We start from the raw sequence: 21691 nt of genomic DNA on the forward strand, positions 1-21691 counted from the left end.
ACTGGAGTTACCTGAATAGGAAACCACCCGTTTGTGTCCTTAAAATAGAGGGACCTCATATCTTTCCGAAATGCTAAGGCGTTGTCTGTATTCAGATGATCCAGTTCCTCCTGACTGTTAACCACAAATATCTTGGAAGAATCAAAAAATGTTATTGTGAATAAAGTGTTTTCTGCCAACACCTACATTTCCCTAATGTGAAACACCACAGAATTTCAGACATATAGTATATCTTATTAAATATTGTTTGGCAAATTTCAAATCCCATTCAGATCAAGTAACCTCAGAATAATAGTTTGCTTTTTGTTGCCCAGATTGCTCTAGGTAAATATATAGTATCTGGTATATAACAAACAGTGTCATCTACATGTAAATACCTTTAAATGTACTTTTAGTATGATGTAGACAGCAATATTCTGACATATATTTTTGTGTTTTTTTAATTATTTAGCTTTTATTTCAGAAGTTGTCCAATTGGTAATTTCAGCAGCTACCTGGTTGCTAGGACTCAATTTACCCTAGCAACAAGGCAGTGGTTTGAATGAGAGCCTTGAAAATGATTAGGAAAGGGCCTGAATAGAAAGCTTAGTGATACAAAGTAACAATAACTATAGCATTGTAGCCTCACAGAATGATAATTTGCTAATGAGATTTTGACCCCCATTTGAAAGCTGGAAAATATAAAAGAAGAAGGAAAACTGTAAAGAATAAAAAATGAAAATTTACTAAGAATAGGATATTCTAGACAAAAAAACTGTGTAGTAGGCAGTGGTAATCAGTTCTTCATTGGAGCTGTGGGCTGACACAGGCTGCTCTCTAGGTGGAGAAACAATATTTTGACTGACAACAGATAATGGCAGTCACAGTGCCCCAATATGTGTAGATGTAATGGGACCTGCACATGCACTAGTGTCCTGCTTGTTATTATGCTGCTGGAGAGTTCAAATAATTGTGAGGACATTTGCTCTGGTAAGTAAACTGTATCCAACAACTTAAAGACTGACCACCAGTCACTCTGGATATACCTAAATGAACCCAGGCCAGTAAATTGGGAGCTCAAAGATGCAAATAAAGGCAAAAGAGAAATAGTATATGTACAGATGCACGTATGTCAAAAGACAATGCAGTGTATATTGCATTCATTCACTTGCCCTCTGCTTGTTATATAACACGTCAAGAACATTGCTATTAATACACAAATGGATCTGAAGCATATTTATAGTGACATTGTTATGAAGCTGTTACCTTTGCAAAGTTGTGCCCGTTGAAATTGTCATCATAGGGTGGGTTAGTCACAGACTGAGGGTGTTTGCAGAGACATCTTCCTGGTGGCCCAGGAATTCCTCTGTCTCCTTTTGGTCCAACCGTAAGATGCCCTGGCAAAATAAATGTACTCTTAAGGTATGTCAGATCAAGTAAAGGGTTGTTTAGGAGAAAAAAATGTTTTCCCCATGGCAGTATTCCTTTAAAGTTTGCCTAGGTGGAGTAAAATATAGCAGCCAATAAGATGTTCCAAATCCAATCCATCCAATAAATGAAGTGTAGCAGTTAAAGCCTAGTTGTATTGTGAGCTTAGCTGTCCTTTAACCACTTTGCAAGGCAACTGTTCTTGAGACTGCCAGACAAGTGGGCTTGGTAATATGAAATATGAAACTCAGATGCAACTAAAATGATTTTATAGTGAGATGGCTATTCCTAGATTCCTAATAGGCCATAGTAGTACTTATCTCAGCCATGCATAAACTATACCTCAAGGAATGTATTAGTTTATATTACAGCATGTTTTCCCAAATATAGTTCTATAAACTTTTAAAACTTTTGTTTTTCTCTGAACTGTGTATAACGCCAAGATTTTGATTAACTTACCTGGTCCTGGTGGTCCAGGAGGTCCAGAGGAACCTGGTCTACCAGGAGGGCCCATAAGCCCTGTGGCTCCAGTCGCACCTTTATCCCCCTAAGAAAAAGCAACAATGTTATCAGATATGGTATGGTCAAGTATTTTAAAGTACAAGAAATAAGTGTACAAAAACCTAAAAAAAACTGGGCGCTACCATAAGTTGGGGCTCAATGTTTGCCTCAGGTCTAGAAACCTATAGCAACAAATCACAAGGCAGCATTTACTGGTCCCTATTTTAAATTAAACATTTAATTGTATGCTATAGGTTATATAACCTGGTGCAAATTCTGCAGCTTTTATTACATTACACAACAAGGCTGAGTGGGTGTGTAACCTGTACACTGCCATTTGGTGGTCCTTTTAACCAAAGCCTAGTACAATACGGAGATCTAATCTTTCAACTATTTAGTACTGATTGTCAGGCTATTTATGATGACAGGACCATCAATGATACTGTATCTACATCACTATTTACTCTTCTGTGCTAAAGCAAGCTAGTCTCAATCTACACTCCACACTTTGTAGAAAATAAATGTTGTTCAGTAGATTTCTCTGGGGTATGGTTTTATTGGCCCTCATTCCCACCATTAGGCTAAATAAACTACATCAGTGCTGTCCAACGTCTGTAGTGCAGAGGGCTGGAATTTTCCTGGCCTATGTGGTGGAGGGCCGATAATGGAAGCCAGTATTGACCACTCCCTGTTTTTAAACCACACCCATGTTCAACCACACTCATGCTACTACAAGAACCTTTATGACCATGTCTACATTAATGGTGGTAACACACCGAAAACCAAATGGTTAGTGCTCACTGCAAGGATATCACTCATATGTGAAAGATCAAATTAAGACATACTCTTATATTCATTTGCCTTATCATCCCCTGTGGGTAACAGAAGACCCCTTCCCCCCACCACATGATTAAACACCTTAGGGCCCCCTAACAACAATTTCCAAATGCTAACAAACCCCCAGAACAAACCCTACCATGCTCTTGTTCCACTGGTAGCATAGGACAGGCAGAATATGGCACACACAGGGAGCATAGGGCAGGTGAAGTATGGCACACAAAGGGAGTATAGGGAAGGCAGAGTTTGACACACACAGGAAGCATAGGGAAGGCAGAGTATGGCACACACAGGGAGCATATGGCAGGCAGAGTATGGCACACAGAGGGTACATATGGCAGGCAGAGTATGGTACACACGGGGCGCATAGAGCAGACAGAGTGTAACACACACATGGAGCATAGGGCAGGCAGAGTATGGCACACACAGGGAGTATAGGGAAGGCAGAATATGGCACACACAAGGAGCATAGGGCAGGCAGAGCATGGCACATACAGGGAGCATAGGGCAGGAAGAGGGTGGCACATACAGAGAGCATAGGGCAAGCAGAGTATGGCACACACAGGGAGCATAGGGCAAGCAGAGTATGGCACACACAGGGAGTAAAGGGAAGGCAGCGTATGACACACACAGGAGACATAGGACAGGCAGAGTATGACACACACAGGGAGCATAGGGCAGGCAGAGTATGGCACACACAGGGAGTATAGGGAAGGCAGAGTATGACACACACAGGGAGCACAGGAGACAGGGAAAGCTATCAGGACCACTCTAAGATGTACTACATACAGTAAAACAATGCTGGTGCCCCTCCAGCATTTTATATGAGATGTCAACAGGTGAACAATATGGACACTTTCAGTCTGGGTCTGAAAAGGGCTTTAGGGGTGTGAACAGTTTTACAAGTGTCAACAGTGCAGGGGGGGGATTACATGTGTAAACAATGCATGCGATTATGGTCTGAATTCGAGGTTTGAACATTACAGGGGCCAGGCACAGTTCACAGACTTTCATGTGGGGGCAAAACAATGGGGGGCCATGGGCCACCAGTTGGACAGCGCTGACATACAGTATTCCTGGGTGCATACAAAGCTTCCTCACTGCATTTTTAAAATAAATATGTTTTATGGAAAACATGTTTGTCTTTGTATGTGCCACTAACCAGCTATAAGGAGGCCAAAGGTTCCTGAAGACGGTTCTCAAAATGGAACTGGAAGTAGCACCTTCTTTTTTTAGATGCTGTTATTTATATGCAGACATGTGCATGACTGTACACAGGAAAATGTAATGTGCCCAGCATGACTAATCATCCCAGGTTATCCCGTCATCTGCTTTATTGATTTAATATAGAGCCATATCTATATTGTCTCAAAAATTACACACTTAGATTAAAGCTAATGTTATTTTCAACAGCTGCTGTTGGTTTGAAAATAATTACAAAACACATAGAGAAGGAGTGGCAAAAAACAAGAGTAATTCAGGGTAACTGGAGAGGTAAGAGCAGGCGACTGAAAGGAATGGCACAGAGAAGTTTAAAGAATCTTATTTTATTATTTATTCAGTGCCTTTCAATGTATTATAATTCAATCCCCCCACTAGTATAGATGCAGTCTCTCTAGTATAGATTTGGCAACATGTTGCTCATCAGCCCCTTGGATGTTGCTCCCAGAGGCCTCAAAGCAGTTTCTTAGTTTTGAATTTCTGGCTTAGAGACAAGTTTTGGATGCATAATAACCAGGTGTATCGCCAAACAGAATCTCATACAGGCTACCTGTTCACATACAAGCTGTCAAATAGCCAACCACAGCCCTTATTTTGCACCCCTAGTGACTTTTTTCATGCTTGCATTGCTCTCCAACTCTTTTTACATTTGAATGTGGCTCATGGGTAAAAAAGGTTGGGATCCCTTGCCTTACCATGATGCTCCTACACACACAACTGATTTCCACATAGTGAATGGGGTGCCCATGCCCAGTGCCAGAAGAAGCACCATTTCCACAAATAACACAAGAACAAACTGACACTGCAACTTATATGTGATTTACCAAAGCTGATGCCAGTTTTTGGCCACACAGTTAAATTGCATGCAAGTTGTGATGCTGGGTATTTAGTGCCCACGATGAGGTTGGAATTTTGATATAAAGCTGGATTTTGGGTATAAAAAAAAAATGTGATCTGGGTCTGTTTTAACACTTTGCACACTGCACTTGTATTTGTAAATGAATGTTTATACTATATATGCATTAAAAATGCACTCCATGGGTATTTGAGCTCTTGTGCCTTCAGGAGTCGCATACAGTTAGATGTCCAGAAAAAAAACATCAGTTGTGGAAACTGCTGAATTCAGAATTGATAATAATATGGCTGATGAGACAAGCTGTCCAGATTATTTGCAGGGGGAGCTGCTCTCGCTAGAAATAGAAACAACCCTTAAAGTAATACCGACATGTTCCTATGACTCGGAGTCACGAAGATTAGCATGCAGGAACAAACAAACAATTAGCTGTTGAAATCACCCCAACCAAGCCGTACCTACAGCACAGGACACCCTCAGCTGTAACAGGTGTGAGACAATCCTTCTTAAGGTTGCATTACCAATGTAAACATTATTCCAGCCTATTGAAGGAACTCACTTCTTTGTCCCACCCCATTCTGGAGTGAAAGGTCCTGAGTCTATTCTGCAATGTGTGCAAAAGCACTATTGGCACTTTATACCTTGCCCTTCACACTGTCTCTTAATGAACTAGAACTCTCAGGGACAGTATTCTTAGGAAATTGTTTTATTTCCCATGTGTTAGACCTGCAATTTGTTTTAATTCAGTCTACCAACGTGATATGCACCACTTTGAAAACCGGAGTAAAAACCTTGACTTATCAGCTTACAGTGGAAGGAGTAGAACAAACACCTGTGTTCAACATATCCCTTGCATTTCCACCATTTACTAGAACTATGTTATAACCTATCCAACTCTTTCCTACATCCTACAGGATGAAAGCGTCAGCCAAAAAAAAGAATTTCCAGGTCATTCTTGGAAAAAAAAATACGCCTTTATTTTAAGAGAAGAATAAACCAATTAGCTTATGCAATTAGTTTATGATACTGTTTCCAACAATAGGGGTGGCCTAAACGTGTTCCATTTTCCATTGGCCTTCATTTTATTCTTTATAGCTTTTGAATAATTTGCCTTCTACTTTTTTTCCAGCTTTCAAATAGGGTTTTCAAACATCTAAAAAATAAATGCTCTGTAAAGCTATAATTTTATTATTATTGTTACATTTTACGACTAATCTTTCTTGTCGGGTCCTCACCTTTTCATATTCCAGTCTCTCATTCAAATAAATGCTTGATTGCTAGGGTAATTTGGACCCTAGCATACAGCTCCAGTCTCTGATTGGTAAACCCTTCATAAAATGTCCTCACCAAGGAAAATAATTGAATTGTTGTTATTTGGTGCCTATAGAAGCATGGTTTCCTATGTCAACATATGCAAATACTTCAGACTCCTGTACCTGGGTCCCTTCATACACTTTACTTATATCCAGATGGACATAGACATCTATACATAGGAGAATAATTTCTATTATGATCCACTGCTATCACCAGATTAACTTCACAACATATAAACTGCTCCAACATGTAGGAGAGTATTTATTAACATCAGAGACAAACATCACCAGTGATGTTGCCCATAGCAAACAATCGGTAACTAGATTTGAATAGTCACCTACAAGTTAGAAAACAAAAGCAAAGATTTCATTGCTTTGGGCATCATCACTGGTGACATTTATCACCCATGTTAATAAATATGCCCTTTAATGTTATCTGGTGATGTCTTCTGGCCTGTTATTCCTGTACAGAAGTTGATTCAGCTCAGACTGACTTCTAGCAAACAATGTCATAATTTAGATTGTGCCAATACCACAGATTCATGTATGAATAATTAGATATAAATTATGTCCATTTCTTAGTTAGGAATTCTAGAACTAAAGGTTACAGAGTTCACTTTTTTTATAGGCCAGATAAATCATGTTACATCTCAGGGGATATCTGCCAAACGTAACACAATAACACCTTGTTTGACTAGATTAACCTGAATTCCTACATGCAGCTTGTAAAGGAGCATCATTCAAATACATATATTACAGTATATTTTTTTTAAGGAAACATAAACCTTTAAAACAAATGAATATAAAATCAAAGTGCTCTTCTAAGCTTCTCTGCTCTAAACTGCAGCATATCTTTCCCTGTGTGAGAGAAGAGCTGTGATTGGCTACCCATACCCCACTTTTTTTCTGGGAAATGAAAATTATGGGGGCCTCTCATAATGTTTAAAAGTAGCAATGTTTTTTAAAGCTTTGTTTATCAGCATATAATACACAAAAGCCATGAATATCTTGTAAATTATATCCTTATAAACGGTGAGTTCTGATGTCATCAGTTATAAACGGTGAGTTCTGATGTCATTTCTGTCACATGACTCACTAAAACTTGTGTATTATAATAAATAAAGTACCCCCAGTTGCAAAATATGAGGATATTAGAAGTAACCTCGGAGTTCCATGACCTGTATAAAAACACTCGGTCTTCGGCCTCGTGTTTTTATATGGTCATGAAACTCCTCGGTAACTTATAATATCCTTATATTTTACAAGAGGGGGTACTTTATTCACTATATATTATTCATAGTTGACTACATGAAGAGGATTACATTTAAAAATACTATATGGCCACTTTATATCCATATTCATTGGGAAATTTGATCTTGGCATTTTAGCCACAGTAAATCTAATTTATCAGGCCTTTTATTGCATGATGTACAGTATATGAGATGCCTGCTAAAATCACAATGATACCATAACTTTGTGACCAGCCCTAACCAAACAATTGAGTTTAATAAAAGGCACACAGAACCTTTCCACTTCTTTTAGTCAGTAATATTTATTTCTGGATCAACAAATGAGATCCAGCAGAGATTCAGTTAGTTTGTACCTGTTTCCCTCGTTTGCCAGGTCTCCCAGTTGGACCTCTGTTTCCAGGGACACCAGGCTCTCCTTTTGGGCCCATTTCTCCCTAATGCAGAGAAAAGAAAGAGATGACAATTACTATCCAGTTATATTTTAATGAAATTTTTGCATTTATGTAAATCCTAAACTTGATGAACAAATAATATTGACCCATAGGGATCAGCAAAACTTTTTTTTCTGAGGTGCCATAGATGGACCAGAGTTTAGTCTGTCAGGTTATGATTGTACAAAATGTCCAACTATATTGATCCATGTATAATAAGCAACCAAAAGGAGTTTATGAAATATGTATTATAGTGTGTATTTTATATGCAATGTATCCTGCAATTTTGAGAGCAAGAGTCTCGCCCTGTTCTTTCCTTCAATTTAAAGTTCTTTTAGACTCAATTAGATTTGTTACTGATATTCAATTGTAGGATTCAGCCACAAGAAATTCAAAATATAACTACTATCCTTATTCGGAAATCACATGATTAGGACTGCTAGCAACATTGCTGCTTAATAGCACTGCTATATTTAGCAAGCTTATTAAGAATGACAGCATAACTAATGGAAATATATTGTAGACTCTTCTATGTGGCCTGCCAAAAGCCTATAAACTGCAGGCTGCAAGTAACATGCTGTTAAAGTGTATAGCAATGGGATTCTGTATAATATGAAAATGATAACCTTAGAAATGACAGAACATTACTGCTCATCAGTATTGCCTGCTACATACCTTATAAGTGCACACCATTGTTTAGCTTGTGCCTGGATTGATTTTTACAAATGTTTTAGCATTTGCATTCTATTACAAATAATATTAACCCATAACATTTACACAAAAATATACTTTTTTTATTATACCACAAACTGTTTCTAAAATATTCAGGGATGGATCTTGATTTTGGGCCATCTTCTTGCTCGCATCCCTGCATACACTATGCTATTATTGTACAGTGTTGTAGATCATGACAACTATGGGCTATATTTATCAAAGTGTAAAGTTATAGATCGCCACAGTACGCTAGAGTGAAATTCTGTTTCATTCATTCCGTTATTACTTTGACCAATAGTTTTCATGGGACACCTTTTTTTTAGGATAATGGCACACCAGTAGATTAATCACCAGCATTAAATCTCCTCTTCTGCGGGCGACTGATCTCGTGTAAATGCTTTCACACTGGTTATTAAGTTAATCACTTGTGGTAAAACCCATGTGTCGCTTCAATCTTCCGAAGTCACCTGAAGAGGAAACTTTAGGTGACTTTGGAAGACTGAAGTGACATATGGGTTTTACCATCTTCGATTCACTTCATTGCCTGTGGAAAAGCATTTACAGATTAGTTGCCCACAGAAGAAGAGAAATTATTGCTAGAGATTAATCTCTTTGTGGACCATTGCCCTTAGAGTGACTATGTGTTTGTAGACCTATTGAGTTCATTGATGACATTTTTTTAGTGGTTTCCCTGGCTCTGAGTCTTTCCTTTCTATTGTCAATTATTCTCACTTCTTGTTTTCTGGCTTATACTAGTATACAAAATCAAGAAAATAAATTGAAGGTGTATTATAAGACCAATATATTCAAAAAGTATATATGAACACTGTAATTCTGCCGATGGGGGAAATCTAAAAGAGCTTAAGTTTATGGCTATAGATGGAGTTCCTATTTTGAAAAGAGGAGGAGATAGGGATACAATTCTGAGATGTAAAGAACAAAAGTGGATATTTAACTTGAATACCTTTCACCCAAAGGGGTTGAATAGTAGGTTGGAGTTGGCACCTTTTCTGTAGGATAATGGTTTTGTTCTAAGTTAACTGTAATCTCCTTTTGATGATATATACCTTTAAAGTCTATTATGGATGTGGTCCCTTTAAGATTAGGGTATTTAAAGGAGGCAAGACACCACTTCAGACCCTTACATTTAAAATAAAGGTAAAAGCACCTACTGCAACTTAACAGTATATGGGGGTAAGGTATGGTCACAATTCCTATCTAACCGGAATGTCTCAAATCCCTAATTATATCATTGATACTCTGATTAGGCTTTTTCTAATTATTGTTTTATATTCTATTACTCTATTATATTCTAATTATAATCTGTAATAACATTAATGACAAAGTAATATTATTGTGCTGAAAAAAAATTCTGGAATTAAACCTATATGCAAGAAAACATAGAAGGGGTCATTTGGAACATGCAAGGCAGGATGCAAAACACAATTTGCCATTTTTTTGTATCTTTATTACCTATCCCAAAACTTGTGTCATTCAGACATGCAAGTTTAGGAGCTGGAGGCAGATGCATGCCGAAACAGGTCCATGTATTTACCGCCTACCATATGACAAACTGTAAGGACAGGGCAAACCTGCAGCCACCAAAGCTGCACTCTGGTAATCATGCCAGATTTATATGCAGCACATTATGCAGAGAGCAGCCTTGGTGCGCTTGCACTTCTGTCCAGGGTCTTCTTAAATTATACCTATATTTATAATTTACAATGGCTCAAAAGAAGCTAGCACACACAGGACTTATGGAGAAAAAAAGGTTTTTATTTTAACTGAAAAAAAAACTAACGTTTCGGCTAGGTCCCTAGCCTTTCTCAAAGGAAATTTATAATTTCATATTTCTCAAAGAAGATTCTTCATGTTATGTCTGTCAAGGATGCATTTACCTAGAAGATCTAGGATCATATTTATAAAAGAGAGAAAATTATGTTTAGAATAGTTTTTTTGCCTTTTGATAAAACTATCCCACAAGGTATCAAAATGTTACCTGACCTATATGATTATAGTGAACTAACTGAACTGGTGTGCTTGCATATTCTTTATAATGTGTGTTAGCCTTCCATAAAGCATTTGGAATATTTAGCTATATCAAGCAAATAGAACTTACTTTTTGTCCCAGCATTCCTGGAAGTCCCTGAAAAAAAGATAAATTACAAGATATAAAAACAGAGGCTTTATACAGTGACTAAGTCTTTTACTGGCAACTGAAATACGCTTCTTCAAGGTTCCATAATGAGGCATATTATATTTGAATACTCTTCCTCTATGATCTTGACTCACTGACTTTATACAAATCTAATGTTTTCCCAGTCACTAAAATTTATTTCGGGGGTCATTTAACGAAGCCCAGACACAAGTTCTATAGCATTGAGGGGCATCGGATTGTGTTCCAGTGGCGGAACTACCAGGGGTGCTCCTTTGGGCCCACAAGAGCCATGTATGCGGTAAAATTTGGTCCACAACTCATGTCTGGAGGGGGTCAGCAGCCAGTGCTGCACCATGTCCAACCTAAGACAGTTCTGTTACTGTTGTGAGGGCTCATTCTCTGAGCACTTGTGGCAGATTGCAGAGCAGTTGGATAAATGGTAACTCTCCATGCCATAGGGTGCCCCTGGTAAAATGTCCCCTGAGTACACAGGGTATCTTGGTCCTGAGTAATATGACTAGCTACAGTAATATGACTAGCTACAGTAATATGACTAGCTACAGTAATATGACTAGCTACAGTAATATGACTAGCTACAGTAATATGACTAGCTACAGTAATATGACTAGCTACAGTAATATGACTAGCTACAGTGGCATGTAACAGGTCAGAGTAAAAACTGACAAATTAAAGAACTTGGTGCTGAGTTATATAAAACAATACAGATGCCATTATGGGCTGAGGGAGGGTATGGAATGACTGATCAAGGGCAGTACATTGGCTGGGGATAATTTTGCCAGTATAGTATAATAATAAACTGGGCAGATTTGCAGCTGAGAAGTAGAGCATAGCAAACAATTAGTGATTTTAGTCAGCTGCAGGAAGAACAATGACATTGTTTTTCGTTGTTGTTACGGGTTACTGCCCAGGTGCATATTTTCCCAATGGAGATAAATGACCCCCAATATGCCAGTTAGGGAAGTAAGGGGTCACTGTGCTAAAATGAGCTAGGGGTGGTATTCCATTTTAGGTGTCCCAGTATGACCATAATATACAGTAGAAAGACTTTACCTTACTAATGATTAACATTTGGTATTATGTTACAATGTTTTTATAAGACAGATTGCAAGCGGTCATGATTTTTACTTAGGGTTTCTTCTCCAGCTTTTTTAAGGGTTATTTGGTTACCAAGATCTCGCTTAACCTAGCAACCAGTCAGTGGTTAAGAGTGGGCCACTATAGAAAGATACGCAATGGAAAGTTTGTAGCTTCATAAACATAAAGGGTTCATAAATAAATTGTGGGCCGCGGAGCAAAATGCAAAAAAATAGGCACAAGCAGGCCTTTTCGCTCTGTCCCAGCCATGGGTGCTCATAGATGCAAGTCCTTGTGCATCCTGGATTTAGCAGAGCTGTATTTATTGGGACAGGTTCAGGAGAGCCCATAGGTGCCCCCCCCCAAGTTACTGGCATGCTCATTGTGTAATGCAGGGGTTCCCAATCTTTTTTACCCGTGAGCAACATTCAGAGGTAAAAGTAGTCGTGGGGGCAACACAAGCATGCAAAAAGTTCCTGAAGGTGCCAATTATGGACTGTGATTGACTATTTGGTAGCCCCTATGTGGACTGTCAATCTTCAGGGGGCTCTATTAGACAGTCCATCTGGTTTTTATGCAACCAATACTTGCCTCCAAGCAAGGAATTCAAAAATAAACAACTGCGTTTAGGCCTACGGGAGCAAGGGGTTGTTGAGCAACATGTTTCTCATGAGCCACTGGTTGGGGATCACTTATGTGATGGATCCCAGCCCTACTGCTGGCATTTGCCCCATAGTAGTAAGTAGCTGTTTTGCACTGACATTGTTGAGCTCTGCAAATAAAATTTTAATTTTATTTCACTGTGAGGTATAGGGTGCAGCAACGCGTGATGCAAGTAATAAGTAGATGAGCACCAATGGGTGCAATTCTGAGCCTATTACTGCTCAAGCACTTGTGTCTGGGGCACTGGTAAATGACCCCTCACTGCCAGGGTCGGTGACTCCACCAACCAGATAAAACTGCATGTAACAATGTTATTCCTAATAAACTGCTGTAATGTTAACTTAGCCATAAAATAAGCAGACAATAGCACTGGAATATTATGTGAAACCTGTTTATGATATGATAAATGGTCTAAATACCATGCATGGATAATAATACTCATCATTTGTAAACTGTCAAGCATATTATCAGTTCTGGTATAACTGAGTTACCCTAACTGAATAAGATATTCCCTGGAAAGACGAATGCAGAAGCCAGATACAAACACTTATGGTTCCATACTGAAAATACCTTTCTTGTAGTGCTCCACGCTAACAACACAACTTACACAGACCCAGTGGTGCACTATAAGGTGTTTAGATAGCAGATTCCAAAAAATTGGATTATTTTGATAAAATGGAGTCTATAGGAGATGGACTTCCCATAATTTGGAGCTTTCTGGATAATGGGTTTTAGGATAATGGATCCCATACCTGTACAAAAAATGTTAACGGCCAGACAGGTAATTCTTCCAACAGAAATAACTTGAAAAACATATGTACATTGGAATGGAACGTTACTTAGAATTTCTTTAATGATGCAGTTCCCTTTTAATAACTTTAATGGGTTGTGATCCCTTTAATGACTTGGAATCAATTAACAGCAACTCTGTTTGCATTTGACACACAAGTATGCAGAGAATCAGGATATACAGCATATCATCTTTGCAGGGGGATACAGTTTATTCTCCATGCTTAGCAGGGACATAATAGACATTTCAAAATTGTAGATATATGGCAAGTTCCAATGGTCTTCATTTCCTTAATGCTTAATTCACATACACCATTATGTTAGGAGTTTTCATGTTATACAAATAACTCATGGGTGAGATTTAATGGACAGATTTTCATTGAATCATGTGCCTCTATTACACGAATGCATTTTAACATTGTCTCTGTCTTCCTGGAAATTCAAAGCACTGTAACAGCATTTCCCAGAAACACGTTAACATCACTGATGCCTTCATGTGAATAGGTAGGTAAACCTTCAGCTCTTTATTAAATTGAATTCGCAGCATCCTCCACAAGAAAAATGTTTGTCATCCAGCTTTTAGAGTTCAATAAAGCAACAATGGGACAGCACGTCTGTCTCTGACCTGTAGCATTAACCTACACAATCACCTATATTTACTATACTTACACTGCATGTAAGCAGGGACAAATCTGCCCCACTGTTTTACCAGTGTGTAAAATAGTCTGCTGAACCATGTATAATGTATTAGTATTATATGCACTGAAACATGAGCATTTTTTTATTCTCTTCCACTCCATTTCTACTAGTCCCTAATTTTTGGAGCGTATATATTACTTCATTTGTTGACATGCGATCAATGGAAGTCAACTGAAGTTACATTTTCAGTCTTTTGATTCCTAGATATGAAGATTAAACCAAAATAATGAGTTGTTGAGAATAATGTATCATCGCTTAGCAAATTTACAACTGGGTTGGCCTGAATTATGTGGACTATAGGTTCTATGGTCAATGCAAATAAGGCAGCTGACTAAAGGCAACACAGCCTGGTACATGTTGGCTACCCCTGTGTCATGCAAAATCTCTCCATGAGTGTTGCTATAGCAGCTTAGTTCTGGCACATGAACATTTCTATTTGAAAAATACAGTTTACAATAGTTGTTCATGCCTATTAAACTGTAAAGTAAATGAGTGATACATACCAGTTCACCTGTGGGGCCCATTTCACCCATATCTCCTTTCATTCCCTAGGAAGAGCAAATAGTAATACAATTAGCTGAATTAGCTGATACATATATAAGCACAGTCATAAGCAAACTGGCCATAAAAATGGCCTATTAAGGAATACGTTCAGCTACAAGCACCAGGACAATCTAGTCACCAGGCCCAGACTGGCAATCTGTGGGTTCTGGCAAATGCCAGAGGGGCTGCCATAAGGCGCCATAGAAAGTCAGTATTTAGTGGGCTGGTGGGGGCTGTTTGGGCCTCTATGTGGGCTGTTTGGGCCTCTGTGTACCTAAAATGCCAGGGCCTATTTTAATTCTCAGTCCGGACCTGCTAGACACCTTTGGATATCTATCCTAACCTTTATTTCAGAGTAATGTGTTGTGTTTTCCCAAGGCTAAAACTCGGATTTACTTATTAGAGCTATAGATCTGTGAAACTCAGTCGGTTTGCAGCACAAAAACACAACCTACTGTACAAAAGCTCTTATATAACATTTTATATGTTTCTTTAAATCCCATTTTTATGATACTGTGTCCCTTTAGGAAAGCATTTAACGCGAATATTAATATGCAGATATTGCCTATGAGACAATATTCCCAATGCATACTGCTAACATCATTTCTGACACTTGTATTTGCTTATAGCGCCTAAGAAACTATCAGAAAATGAGCGTCGCATGAAGAATGAACAGCAGACTACTTAGCGCTCTAGACTAGATCCTCCTCCCCCAACCCACAGCCTATCACCAGTAAGCGTCGCTTTCCCTTCCTCTGACGTGATGACGTTCGCGCACGTGATGTCACATGACGGAGCCATACAAGATGCACTTGCGCCGATTTTTTTTGGGAGAATGCGTGTCATTACAGGAGGGCTGGTATCATCAGTGTCTCGCTACGTAGCATGTCTCTGTTCACACGTGGGTTGCTGACTGCTTGCCATTTCCCAACAACATTTCAGCCCTCCAAAGTCTATTACAGGAGCTGACCAGAACGATATTTCACTAGACTTTAGTCGCCAGATCATCTGCTTGCAGAACAATTGGGAGGGTGAATAGAACTGTGTGTGTCTGACTGGGTGTGGGAGGAAGTCATAAAGCAACGCAGGCTGCCGGAACAACAAGGCTAGGGCTGAGCAAAAATCATTTTAGTCATCAGGCTGTAAAATAATTGTGGGGGGAGTGAACCATTAGGCCACAGGAACACTTAGGGGCTGATTCACTAACTTCGAGTGAAGGATTCGAAGTATAAAAACTTCGAATTTTTGTGCTCCTCGACTATCGAATTGGCGTAAATTCGCCTGAGTAGAATGATTCGAATAGATCGAGCGCAAAAACGCTGCAACTATTCGCCATTCGATAGTCGAAGTACTGGATCGAGCGCAAAAACGCTGCGACTATTCGCCCATTCGATAGTCGAAGTACTGTCTCTTTTAAAAATACTTCGACTGCCTACTTCGCCACCTAAAACCTACCGAATTGCTTTAAAAGCCTATGGGAAAGTCCCATAGGCTTGTTTTCCAAGTTTTTGATCGAATAAAAAGGCATTCGATCGAATGAAAATCCTTCGAGCGAATATTCGATCGAGCGCCTATTCGCCTGGCGAATATTCGCCAGCGCGTAAATTTGCCCGAATTGCCTATTCGATTCTATTCCCCAGTCGAATTTCGAGGGATTTAACCCCTCGAAATTCGACCCTTGATGAATTTGCCCCTAAGGCTATTGCTGAGCTGAGAAATGCTCTAGTCATCAAATCAGGCCACAAGATAATTGTAGGGGCTACTGTACAGGTCTGGGAGGGAGTGAGGCATCACATTACAGAACCAAGGCTAACGGCTGTAAAAAAAACAAAATTTGGGGAGGGAGTTAGGCATTTGGGCTGCAGGATCAAAGCTAATGCTGAACTGAGAAATTGTCTCTTCATCTCCCCAGCCTGCAAAATAATTGTAAGGGTAAAGGACTGTCAGAGTCTGGGAGGGAGTTAGGCATTAGGCTACATGTGAGCTGAGCAAAAAACGTATTTTCTCTTGTCATCCCATCTGGCTGCAAAATAATCATAAGGGTATAGGACTGTCTGGGCCTGGGAGGGATTGAGGCTGCAGTATTAAAGCTACAGCTGAGCAAGTGTTGTCTAACTCATCTGGCTCCAAAAACAATTGTAAGAGTAAAGGACCAAGGTTACAGCTGTGCAAATGGTGTCTATTCATTTAATCTTGCTGCAAAATAGTTGCAATTGTAAGGGTACCATACATCACGGCCTAATTGGTTTTGGGAGGGAGTGAGGCTTCAGGCTGTAGAACCAAGGCTACAGCTGAGTTGAGCAAAATCCAGATTGTAAATGAAAGATCCAAATTGCTGTTAGTATTCAGACATGGAGTATCCGGCCCTTCAACAAAGCTTTCAGCATAGTAACTATGCTGTATTACTAATACATAGTATTCCAGCCAATTGTTGCACATAAAAGAGCAGTAATACAGCCAGTTGGTGCACATAAAACAGCTTATAAAAATAATGTTTTAGAGATGTTATTTTGATTTCCAGCAGTACATATCTGTGCCTCTAAGGATGCCCCAGTAGCTCCCCATCTTCTTTTCTGCTGATTCACTGCACATGCTCTGTGTCACTGAGCTTAGGAACCCACTCACAATATACAGTACACTTAGAATAGAAATGCCACAATATAAGGCTAATAATTAATTAATACAGATAATTACTACATGAGAGCACATAAACCAGTGGAACTAGCATCACAATTTAATTACCAGCAACCAGTTTATATTACAGACCAACCTAATTTTCTGCTTGATAATTAGTGACGACCCCTAAGTTTAGCTTCTCAACAGCTGCTCAGAGCCCACTGAGCATGTGAGTGTCACAGACACTTTCCAAGATGGTGACCCCCTGTGACAAGTTTAACCTCTTGGATCATTGCTGCTATTGAGAAGCTTAAACGTAAGGCTGGTGCAACAAGTTCAGTAAATAAAATGTGAGAGAAAATGCAGTGCTGGAAGGGACATTTATATAACAGTTGCCAGGATTCAGAAAAGGTAAAATAACTTTTTGTATTTGCAAGGGTATGTGCAATCAGTAGTATTGCGATTCCTTTCTGGCAAAAATAAATAAAGCACTTCTCTCAGAGTGACTCAAGGTTACATGCAGATTAATATTGTGCTCTCCTTTTAATAAACATTGCACACAGTATTATATTTAGGCAAACAATTGTTTGCCATTATATTTGCTTGGTAGCTTGCACAATAATTTTAAAACCAATTTTAAAATTTTAAATACCAGTGCTAAATGAGGATTTTGTTACTGTAAGTGTGCTTTTAACAGAATTGCTAAATCAGCTGCAGCTTTACACCTATGGATTTATTGCCAGACTGCCTTTAACAAATAGCTATAAATGTGTTGGATGGCTGTGGCCTGGCCTGGAATACAGCAGGGGCTGCCAAGAACAAATACCAGAAACTCATTTAACAAACCTTAGGGCCCATTGGTCCTCTGGAGCCCGGCACTCCCAGTATTGCTGAATCACCCTTTTCTCCCTGCAGGCAAGTAACAACATTAGATATGAAATGCCAGCAGTATTATTATGTCCCAACAGAAACTCAACAGCCAGTTCAATACAATATTTTGTCTCCACAATGGAACCCATAACAAGCAGAAACATTTTCTATGGGGGCCTAACTGGGTGTCTTTAAATGATGTCCATTACAGAAACAATTTTATATAATGCAAATATTTAAAAGGTTATGTGATCTTGTAGAACAGACCAATAATGCCTTAAATGCATTAAGCTGACTGCTTACCTTCTGTCCCATTGGTCCTGCAGGGCCTATAGGTCCAGGCATTCCAGGAACACCAGGTGGGCCAGTCCTACCCTGAGCAGGGATCACACAAGTAACATATTAAACTACAAATAGGACATATTGAAATCATTTTTTGCCTACACACTACAATCCAAAAACAACACATCAAAGGCATGTGGGATAACCAACAGCATTTCATATAATAATATAAATTTCAAATATATAATTTCAAAGATTTTGTCCTGGCATGCAAGCCAACTGTATTTGGAAACAGTTTAAAATGTATTGTGTGCTGATCAAAACTCAGGGAAAGCAAGAGCAAGATGCGTGGTCTGTTGGTTCATTCAATAAGCCTTAAATAAGAGTCAGTGATTGGGAGGATTGCCTTGAGCTATCTTCTGTGATCATGTGATGTCCCTAATAATGGTGAGCAGAGAAACACCCACGTGCACTGGCTTACAATAAGTTCCCTCATATCAAAATGCAAGGTAATATAGAAAAAACAGTGTTTAGCCTAACTACTGTAAATGAGAGACATCAGACTGGTGGCTATGAAGCTGTTGGACACTACAACTCTTAAAGGGACCATATACAGTACCTCGTTTTTCCAACATTGGTTCCATGTGTGAAATATACTTTTTAACTATTGCTTTAAGTAGAATATAATCTGATATAATGCAAATTCTTGCATTAAAAGGGGGAAAACTTAAAAATGAAACCACATTCTATGTCTTGATCCCAAAGAGCAAAGTCACATAAATCAGCATTTGTAAACAGTAAGGGGCAGATTCACTAAGCTCGAGTGAAGGATTCGAATGAAAAATACTTCGAATTTCGAAGTATTTTTTTGGTACTTCGACCATCGAATTGGTTAAATTCGTTCGAATTCGAACGAAATCGAACGAATCGAACGAAAAATCGTTCGACTATTCGACCATTCGATAGTCGAAGTACTTGCCCTTTAAAAAAAACTTCGACCCCCTACTTCGGCAGGTAAAACCTACCGAAGTCAATGTTAGCCTATGGGGAAGGTCCCCATAGGCTTGCTAACCTTTTTTTGATCGAAGGATTTTCGTTCGATCGTTGGATTCAAATCCTTCGAATCGTTCGATTCGAAGGATTTAATCATTCGATCGAACGAAAAATCCTTCGATCGATCGATCGAAGGATTAGCGCTAAATCCTTCGACTTCGATATTCGAAGTCGAAGGATTTCAATTCGAGGGTCGAATTTCGAAGTATTTTTTACTTCGAAATTCGACCCTTAGTGAATCTGCCCCTAAGTAGTATGTGGTTAATCTTGAGCTGCAATAGCAGTCGTACCAATCAGGGTGATACTGCAAGCATAGCTGACACTTTATTTTACAACAAGCAGAAAAGAAAGACCAGCCACATACAGTAGATAAATTAAAAAAATCCTGTAGTAGGCTGCTAGCCATTGAGTGATCTGGTATTACTAAAGGGCACTACTAAAGTATTGGTGTAGAGTCAGGGGTTGTGGAAGCAGAAGGTACAAATCCAGGAATGGTCTAAATTTGAGTGAGCTATAGTCTAATAACTCTCAATATGAAGCAACCAGATGGTTTTGCACTAGGATGTTATGATAAAAAATGAGTTGCTCATTTTCACATAAACAGCAGATACAGAGCTCCTTTTCTGTGAACTCATTTCTGGAAACTGTCCTGCAGCTATATAAATAACATTATATGTTTCCTATGTTCTAAATGAGTTCACTTCCGACACAGAGGATGTGTACGACGTATCACTGTGCTCTCCCTTGGGATTAAATGCACAGCATGTGAAGGACCTGGGCTATTTGTAGATGCCTGGTATGGGGTTTACCATGTGAACGCCTAGACTTCAGACAAACTTGCAGAGCTTGCACAAAGTATTTTTATGGAAGGTTAAAGCACAACTTGTCTTGTTTAGTGGTGCCACACTGTCTTGGATACAGTATGAACACAAATTCACGTGAGGAAACAATAAACCCAATCCAGTGTAATCCTTATATTGATCCATAGATCAGGCCCCACCTGCCTTGCATGACTATAATTTACTGGAAGCAAGCATATAGCCACAAACTCAGATGTGCTATCAATTCAGCATAATTGGCTCAAAATTCAGAATGAAATGAACAAGATATCACCTGTTCAACAAATGGACTAATAAGAATGAGAGCCACGTGCTATAACGCAGGATTTCTACAAAATAAAAGCCTTAGTCACATCATGTTTAGAACTTTTCAGTTGAAATCGAAACCTTTAATGGATCACATCGCTGCTCTCCTATAAAAATAATCTCATACCACGGAAGCAATTTTTTACCACAGAAACACATTTATTGAAAATGTAAGTGCTTAAATGTAGAGGTGGGTAAGAGGGACACTGATTAAGATTTCATTACTATGACTGTACCTTTCTTCCTGGCCTGCCGATTTCACCCTGCGGAAAAAGATAAACTTAATACCATCACAATGAATACGCTGTGGCTATTTAGTCTTAGATGAGTCTTTATATTGTGCAACAAAATGAGAGGCTGCTGTAGCTGGAGGATTCGCAAATGCTATCATCTTTATGTTGATTAAATTCAAACCAGTGCAGCCAGATATATGCAGGGGTATAAATCAAAGGCTGTGGATGAGATCACCTGCCAAGAGGATTATAAATAATGGAATATTTGTACTGCATTGCTTGATTCTTCACTGGTTAGTCCTGAGCTGTAGCAAAGCTCAGTATAGATCCTGTACTACAGAGAAAAGCTTCACTATGATCATGCAGCAATGTATTAGAAAATACAAGAAAAAACAAAGGGTTGACCTACTTTCTCTCCTTTTGGTCCGGTTGACCCTGCAGCACCTTGTGGGCCCTAATAACAACAAAAAGAATATATATATATATATATATATATATATATATATATATATATATATATATATATATATATAAAGCTAATGATTTTCAAGAATACAATTGCAAAAACATAGATCTGTGATTGAGAGATTTATGCTTGCCTCTCATATACTGAAGGAGTCACAAATCCTTAATATTGTTTTATGAGTCACTGTTATTCAGTGCCTACAGGCAGGTATAAAATACTCTATGTTATTTGTGAAATAACACCACTGAGCAGTCCTTGCAAATAAACCCGTGGAAAACGAATATGAGGGCATTTAGGCGAATCTGAACCCTGTAGACCAATCTGGGCAAACAGATATTGGAAAAGACTTAATCATTATAAAAAAAACGGAGACAATTATAATTTGAATAACACGCATAACGTTATATTTAAATATCATTGACACAGTTATGCAAAAATAAGGAGCCAGCTAACCTGTCTATATGTTCTTGGAGTGTAGGAGGAAAATCCTTGTAGATAGAGCCCAGGACTAAATTGAACTCAGGACCACAGGGCTACCATTGCTAACCACCA

At 38.9% G+C, this 21691-nt stretch overlaps 1 protein-coding gene across 2 annotated transcripts in view; it reads right to left on the reverse strand.

Moving 5' to 3' along the window:
- LOC108718911 (acetylcholinesterase collagenic tail peptide) overlaps window positions 1–21691 on the reverse strand; it is a 55836-nt gene that overhangs the window by 7492 nt on the left and 26653 nt on the right. For both annotated transcript variants that reach the window (XM_018267429.2, XM_041565991.1), the window contains exons 4-13: window positions 21083–21127; window positions 20677–20703; window positions 18264–18335; window positions 17937–17999; window positions 14435–14479; window positions 10647–10673; window positions 7736–7816; window positions 1867–1954; window positions 1246–1376; window positions 12–131 (exon numbers count right to left, since the gene is read on the reverse strand). In XM_018267429.2, the coding sequence (XP_018122918.1) occupies window positions 12–131; window positions 1246–1376; window positions 1867–1954; window positions 7736–7816; window positions 10647–10673; window positions 14435–14479; window positions 17937–17999; window positions 18264–18335; window positions 20677–20703; window positions 21083–21127 (699 nt within the window). The remainder of the gene's footprint in view (window positions 1–11; window positions 132–1245; window positions 1377–1866; window positions 1955–7735; window positions 7817–10646; window positions 10674–14434; window positions 14480–17936; window positions 18000–18263; window positions 18336–20676; window positions 20704–21082; window positions 21128–21691) is intronic.

The sequence above is a fragment of the Xenopus laevis genome, chromosome 6L, assembly GCF_017654675.1.
Source record: "Xenopus laevis strain J_2021 chromosome 6L, Xenopus_laevis_v10.1, whole genome shotgun sequence".
NCBI classification, from domain to species: Eukaryota; Metazoa; Chordata; class Amphibia; order Anura; family Pipidae; genus Xenopus; species Xenopus laevis.